This window comes from Oncorhynchus kisutch, linkage group LG18, assembly GCF_002021735.2.
Source record: "Oncorhynchus kisutch isolate 150728-3 linkage group LG18, Okis_V2, whole genome shotgun sequence".
Classification (NCBI taxonomy): domain Eukaryota; kingdom Metazoa; phylum Chordata; class Actinopteri; order Salmoniformes; family Salmonidae; genus Oncorhynchus; species Oncorhynchus kisutch.
Genome location: NC_034191.2, coordinates 70,717,737 through 70,725,792, shown reverse-complemented (window position 1 = coordinate 70,725,792; position 8,056 = coordinate 70,717,737). Strand labels below are relative to the sequence as shown.

Below are 8,056 nucleotides of genomic sequence, written 5' to 3'. Positions count from 1 at the left end.
TTCGACCACAGAGCACCTTTATTGATAAATAACACAGTGACATTGATGTAACAGGATACAGAAATGGGTTCACAAATTATGTCAACAATAAAACCAACAAGGAACTTCTCACGTTTGGCATGGAGAATTATCCGTGTACTGTCTCACACTGAAAAGAGTGGGCCCTCTAGTGGACCAGACTTGAAACTGCTGATGTATGCCTACTCAGTCAGAGGACATGTTCGCTTTTCAACTGTTTATTTTAAGTAAGAGTTTCATTTTGGAATCATCAGTAGTCAGAAGGACGTTAAGAAACCTAATTTGTTTGTTGAAATATGTAGCAAGGGAATCAGAGAACCTGCAGAGCAAATAAGAAATAACTAATTTACAAGAATGTATACTTGAACAAACTGTATTTAGACTGACATTATTCACTTTCACAAAACATGGGTTTCTAATTAATGTTATTTGAATTATGATGCAGGTCAGTTTTATTCAAATGGTTTCGTTTTGTACGTGGTTTCGTTTTGTACATGGGCCGGTTTCCCAGACACAGATTAAGCGTAGTTTTAGACTAAGAAGAAGCATGTTTAAGAGAGATTCTTCATTCAAAGTAGTTTTAAATCTAATACTAGGCTTAATCTGTGTCCAAAAATTCTATATGTTTATAGAATGACAAATCTAAAGTATTGCAAACACAGATAATATCTCAGTACATTGTTCGTTATTTCCGTAGCATTCACCACACTATCCTAAAACTATTGACCAAATATGGCCAAATTGATTTATTATTCTCCTCTCATCCCTTATGTAATCTAATTCATATTAAACCTTTGTCTCCCCTATCTTTTATGAAAGTGACATTGAAGCAGGCAATGTGGTAACCGTATTGGTTCACCAAAACAACATGCACATCCTGTTGACCCTGGAGAGGAGAGCAGAGGAAGAATAAATGCATAATATAAAATTCACAAGAATGAGTCCAAATATACACTTCACAATATCAGATGCAATCAATATCAAATAACAATTGCACACAAGTTTACCAGTGGTAAATTGTCCAGATTCTTCAACTTCACTGGTTTTTCATAATCAATTCTGCAAATAAACACACACTGAAATGTAAAGTTTAAGAAACACATCCAAGAGAACCAAAATGGTATATTATTCATCAATCTATTCAATGTATCATTCATTTTTGTACACCATTGTGCTAGAGTGCACCCTGCTAATGCCTTCTGTTAATGCGTCTATATATTCTGTCCATGTTTTCAACAGTATAACTTACATTTTAGCATAAGGCCTATATGCCCTCTGACAAATGTGTATATGGATCAAATCAAATCAAATCAAATGTATTTATATAGCCCTTCGTACATCAGCTGATATCTCAAAGTGCTGTACAGAAACCCAGCCTAAAACCCCAAACAGCAAGCAATGCAGGTGTAGAAGCACGGTGGCTAGGAAAAACTCCCTAGAAAGGCCAATCAACAAAACATAACCTACACATACAGTCCCTTCAGAAAGTCCCTTCACACCTCTTGACTTTTTCCACCTTTTGTTGTGTTCCTGTCACGTTCTGACCTTTATTTCCTTTGTTTTTGTATTTATTTAGTATGGTCAGGGCGTGAGTTGGGTGGGCAGTCTATGTTTGTTTTTCTATGATTTGGGTATTTCTATGTTTCGGCCTAGTATGGTTCTCAATCAGAGGCAGGTGTCATTAGTTGTCTCTGATTGAGAATCATACTTAGGTAGCCTGGGTTGCACTGTTTGTTTGTGGGTGATTGTCTATGTTAGTGGCTTGTTTCAGCACAGGTCTCATTTGTAGCTTCACGGTTGTATTTGGTTTTTTGTTACTCTTTTGTATAGTGTTCAGTTCTTTCTTTAATTAAAATTCACTATGAACACATACCACGCCGCATATTGGTCCTCTGATCCTTCTCGCCTCTCCTCTTCAGATGACGAGAGGAAGACCGTGACAGTTCCAGCCTACATTTTAAGTGGATTAAATGTAGGTGTCTTTGTCACTGGCTTACACACAATACCCCATAATGTAAAAGTGGAATTATGTTTTTGAGCCAATCAGTGGTGTTGTGACAAGTTAGGGGTGGTATACAGAAGACAGCCCTATTTGGTAGAAGACCAAGTCCATATTGTGGAAAGAACAGGTCAAATAAGCGAAGGCAAACAACATGAAGGTCAGTCAATGAGGAAAAATTGCAGGAACTTTGAACGTTTCTTCAAGTGCAGTTGCAAAAACTATCAAGAGCAATGATGAAACTGGCTCTCATGAGGACAGTCACAGGACAGGAAAACCCAAAGTTACCTCTGCTGCAGAAGATAATTCATGAGAGTTAACTGCACCTCAGATTGCAGCCTAAATTAGATGCTTCACTAGGTTCAAGTAACAGACACATCTCAACATCAACTGTTCAGAGGAGACTGCATGAATCAGGCTTTTGTGGTCGAATTGCTGCAAAGAAACTATTACTAAAGGAGACCAATAAGAAGAAGAGACTTGCTTGGGTCAAGAAACACAAGCAATTGACATTAGACCAGTGGACATCTGTTCATTTTTTCCCCCAACCGCCGTGTCTTTATAAGACCGTAGGTGAACGGATGATCTCTGCATGTGTGGTTCCCACCGTGAAGCATGGAGGAGGAGGTGTTAAGGTGTTGGGATGCTTTGCTGATGATACTGTTGGTGATTTATTTAGAATTCAAGGCACACTTAACCAGCATGGCTAACACAGCATCCCATCTGGTTTTGGATGAGTTGGACCACAGAGTGAAGGAAAAGCAGCCAACAAGTGCTCAGTATATGTGGGAACCCCTTCAAGACTGTTGGTATAGCATTCCAGGTGAAGCTGGTTGAGAGAATGCTAAGCGTGTGCAAAGCTGTCATCAAGGTAAAGGGTGGCTATTTTGATGAATATAAAATCTAAAATCTATTTTGATTTGTTTAACACTTATTTGCTTACTACATGATTCCATATGTGTTATTTCACCGTTGTGATGTCTTCACTATTATTCTACAATGTAGAAAATAGTAAAAATAAAGAAAAACCCTTGAATGAGTAGCTGTGTCCAAACTTTTGACTGGTACTGTATCTGTAAGGTCCCTCAGTCGAGCAATTCATTTAAAACACAGATTCAACCACAAAGACCAGAGATGTTTTCCAATGCCTCGCAAAGAAGGGCACCTATTGGTAGATGGATAAAAAGCAGGCATTGAATATCCTGTTGAGCATGGTAAAGTTATTAATTACACTTTGGAGGGAGTATCAATATACCCAGCCACTACAAAAATACAGGCGTCCTTCCTAACTCAGTTGGTGGAGAGGAAGGAAACCACTCAAGGATTTCACCATAAGGCCAATAGTGACTTTTAAACAGTAACAGAGTTTAATGGCTGTGATAGTAGAAAACTGAGGATGGATCAACAATATCGTAGTAGACGGCCTACAGGGAGGAGGTGAGGGCCCTCGGAGTGTGGTGTCAGGAAAATAACCTCACACTCAACGTCAACAAAACAAAGGAGTTGATCGTGGACTTCAGAAAACAGCAGAGGGAGCACCCCCCTATCCACATCAACGGGACAGTAGTGGAGAGGGTAGTAAGTTTTAAGTTCCTCGGCGTACACATCACGGACAAACTGAATTGGTCCACCCACACAGACAGCGTGGTGAAGAAGGCGCTGTAGCGCCTCTTCAACCTCAGGAGGCTGAAGAAATTTGGCTTGTCACCAAAAGCACTCACAAACTTTTACAGATGCACAATTGAGAGCATCCTGTCGGGCTGTATCACCACCCGGTATGGCAACTGCTCTGCCCATAACCGTAAGGCTCTCCAGAGGGTAGTGCAGCCTACACAACGCATCACCGGGGGCAAACTACCTGCCCTCCAGGACACCTACACCACCCGATGTTACAGGAAGGCCATAAAGGTCATCAAGGACAACAACCACTCGAGCCACTGCCTGTTCACCCCGCTATCATCCAGAAGGCGAGGTCAGTACAGGTGCATCAAAGCAGGGACCGAGAGACTGAAAAACAGCTTCTATCTCAAGGCCATCAGACTGTTAAACAGCCATCACTAACATTGAGTGGCTACTGCCAACATACGGACTGAACTCCAGCCACTTTAACAATGGAAAAATGTATGGAAAAATGTATCTCTAGCCACTTTAACAATGTAAAAATGGATGGAAAAATGTATCTCTAGCCACTTTAAACAATGCCACTTTATATAATGTTTACATACCCTACATTACTCATCTCATATGTATATACTGTACTATATGCCATCTACTGCATCTTGATGTAATACATGTATCACTAGCCACTTTAAACAATGCCACTTTTATATGTTTACATAACTTACATTATTCATCTCATGTGTATATACTGTGCTCGATACCATCTACTGCATCTTGCCTATGCAGTTCTGTACCATCACTCATTCATATATTTTTTATGTACATATTCTTCATTCCTTTACACTTGTGTGTATAAGGTAGTTGTTGTGAAATTGATAGGTTAGATTACTCATTGGTTATTACTGCGTTGTCGGAACTAGAAGCACAAGCATTTCGATACACTCACATTAACATCTGCTAACCATGTGTATGTGACAAATACAATTTGATTTGATTTGATACTAACCTAAATGACAGAGTGAAAAGAAGGAAGCCTGTACAGAATACAAATATTCCAAAACATGCAACCTGTTTGAAACAAGGCACTAAAGCAATACTGCAACAAATGCAGCAAAGCAATGAATGTTTTGTCCTGATTAGAAAGTGTCATGTTTGGGGCAAATCCAACAACACAAGAAAATCTGGAATAAGTCAAGGGGTATGAATACTTTCTGAAGGCACTATCCTGAAGACACTGTCCTGAAGGCACTGTCCTGAAGGCACTGTCCTCTACTCTGTAATACGGTGTGCATTTAATGCAAGAGAAAGACTTAAGATGTTATTTTTAGGGTGAGTTTTTCTTGACATGGGGCTTAATTCAATCAAACCCGCATTTCTGTATTTACACCATAGTTTTTTCCCCCCATTGTCAAATAAACTCACAGACTGGGCTATATAAAAACCTACAACTACAGTACTACCATACAGTGAAGTTTGTAAACAAAGTGAGCATAGCTATGGTAGTTACTGGGTATGATTGAGTTCCAGCCCTGATCTGCTATTAGTACCACACATACCTCCTTTCTTCCAGGAGCAGAAGGAGAAGCGGGGGAAATCGGGCAGGCACAGGGGCTCGTCATGGGATGACGGAGCCACCACTCCTGTGAGCACAGTAGTAGACAGGTATAGCTCCTCAATAGACTGCCCTGTGGGAGAAGGATACACAGAGAGGGCAAACACTCACTTCCTGCTGGGGAAAAATTGTGTGACTCAACCTAGTTTTAATTTAGGATCATTGTAGCTTTCACATAGCATCAATGTAGCAGGCGGGGTGAATTTGCCAAAAGTAAATAATTTACCTTGATTTCTGCCTTAAATCAACAATAGGATTTCAAGGCTTATTGGCTTATTCAGAGTGTTCATGCTGACAATGCAATTACATACCATTTACCAACCTAAATTGAATGATGATGATCTGGCGTCTTTTCCCAATGGGTGGATGCAGTTGAATTGATTTATTTCCTACAGTATTCTTCAGGGCAATATGTTTGAAAACATACACTCATACTCAGGCGGTAAGCGCTGTTTGTTGATGATGTGGAGTGTTTCAACCTCATCTTTTACAGTGAGAGAGGGAATTATGATGTCAGTTCTATTCATTCAATCTCTACATTTCATATTGATGTGTACCATTAAGTTAGGGTCAATCTTATGGTCGGCGTAAGGGAGCTATAACACCAGTGGCTTTGTTAGGAAGGGAAGTGCAAACAATCAACAAAGGGAAGACCAAAGAAATATTGAACTCACGAAGCAGAAGTGACACTCTCAAATTGCCCTTGTAGGATGGTGGCATGGGAAGGCATGTGTTAACAATGATGCCAATGTCCTGTAAAGGGTCTGGAAAAAACAAACAGAAATATTAAAGCAACTTAAGACATTTTTTTACATTTTCTTATGAGAAGAAGAAATGAATGAAACCAGAAAATGAAACTGACATGACTATCACAGTACAGCAATTTGGTAAAAAATACAGTGCCTTCAGAAAGTATTCCCACCCATTGACCAATTTTTTTTTAAAATTGTGTTTCAAAGTGGGATTAAAATGAATTGAATTGTCATTTTTGTCAGCAATCTACACAAAATACTCTAACTTCAAAGTGGAAGAAAAGTTCTAACATTTGTAAGGTACTGCCTCTAGGTGCTAGAAGCGTCACTACAGACCCTGGTTCGACCCTGGTTCGATTCCAGGCTGTATCACAACATAAGGTTGTGCACAATTGGCCCAGCATTGTTAGGGTTTGGCAGGGGTAGGCCGTCATTGTAAATGAGAATTTGTTCTTAACTGACTTGCCTAGTTTTTAAAAAATGTTGTCAAAACTGTGACTTCGCCACAGTCTTCTTGGTAAGCAACTAAATTTGGCCTTGTGTTTTAGGTTATTGTCTTGCTGAAAGATGAATTAATCTTCCAGCGTTTGGTGGAAAGCAGACTGAATCAGGTATTCCTCTAGGACTTTGCCTGTGCTTAGTTCAATTCCATGTATTTTTTGTCCTGAAAAAAAAAACCAGTCCTTAATTATTACAACCATGCCCATAACATGAAGCAGCCTATGCTTGAAAATAATGAGAGTAGTTCTAAGTAATGTGTTGTATTGGATTTCCCCCAAACATAACACTTTGTATTCAGGAAAAAACGAAGTGTTTTTGCAGTATTACTTTAGTTGTTGCAAACATGATGCATGTTTTGGAATATTTTTATTCTGTAAAGACTTCCTTCTTTTCACTGTCAATTAGTTTATTATTGTGGAGTAACTACAATGTTGTTGATCCATCCTCAGTTTTCTCCCAACACAGCCATTAAACTGTGCAACCATACAGAGTGAGTCCCTGCAAATTATTATGCGACTTGTTAAGCACATTTTCACTCCTGAACATATTTAGGCTTGCTATAACAAAGGGGTTGAATAATTATTGACTCAAGACATTTCAGCTTTTCATGTTTAATTCATTTGTAAAAAAATAAATAATAATATTCTAAAACCATCATTCCACTTTGACATTATGGGGTATTGTGTGTAGGCCACAAAATAAAATCCCTTACCATTTGAAATGCAGGCTGTAACACAACAAAATGTGGAAAAAGTCAAGGGGTGTGAATAGTTTCTGAAGGCACTGTAGCCCCACTGTGGTAGTGCTATAGCTCTACTCAGCGTCAAGGAATCCAAACGTGCAGTTCAATAATACCTTCTTGGTAGGCAGTAGTCGCTAACATTAACTCACTTTTTGCCTCATCACTGTCATGTTTGCTGGTTGACTCAGTGTTGTTTCCAACGTGGAGTAGATGTTGAATTGACATCTGTGCCCAGTGTTTTTTTACTGCCGTATTATCACATAGTGAGTTGCTTTGCAAATGAAAAGGAATATTTTCTTTAAAACTCACCACAGCTGTGATAGAATATCTGCAGTTTGTCCATGTTGCAAATAGTGTGGACAGGTCCTTGGACCTCCTGAACTAACCCCCACTGGGGTCAGTAGGCCAGCAGGATAGCTAGAACCAAGAGCAGAGCTTGGTGAGGCATAGTTCCTTCCATACACTCTTTGGATCTTGTCAGGACTTAAGACCAGGCTCTCACTGGGTGACTGATCTTTGCTCTCCGCACAGCAAGAGGAAGTAACCAGCATGACAGACTTCCCCAATTTCAGTGTGTGTGTGTGTGTGTGTGTGTGTGTGTGTGAGAAAGATAATGAGTGTGAGACACAGACACACAGACAGACAGAGAGAGAGAGAGAGAGAGACTGTTTATTATCTACTTAACTTGCTTTGGCAATGTTAACATATGTTTCCCATGTGATTAAAGCCCTTACATTGAAATTTAATTGAGAGAGAGAGAGAGAGAGAGAGAGAGAGAGAGAGAGAGAGAGAGAGAGAGAGAGAGAGAGAGA

General features: G+C 39.6%; 1 protein-coding gene across 2 annotated transcripts; it reads right to left on the bottom strand.

The window, feature by feature from the left end:
- Window positions 1–7,764, bottom strand: ly86 (lymphocyte antigen 86). 2 transcript variants are annotated; one of them, XM_031795233.1, is made up of 5 exons: window positions 7,394–7,764; window positions 5,924–6,013; window positions 5,194–5,322; window positions 1,026–1,077; window positions 1–904 (listed from the first exon to the last, which is right to left on the bottom strand). In XM_031795233.1, the coding sequence occupies exons 1-4, from the start codon at window positions 7,467–7,469 to the stop codon at window positions 1,055–1,057; spliced, it is 318 nt and encodes a 105-aa protein (XP_031651093.1). In that variant the 5' UTR covers window positions 7,470–7,764; the 3' UTR covers window positions 1–904; window positions 1,026–1,054. The 2 variants fall into 2 exon arrangements, with proteins under 2 accessions (XP_031651093.1, XP_020364523.1); XM_020508934.2 differs by having other exon boundaries at window positions 7,554–7,764.
- Between the last annotated feature and the right edge of the window lie 292 nt (window positions 7,765–8,056).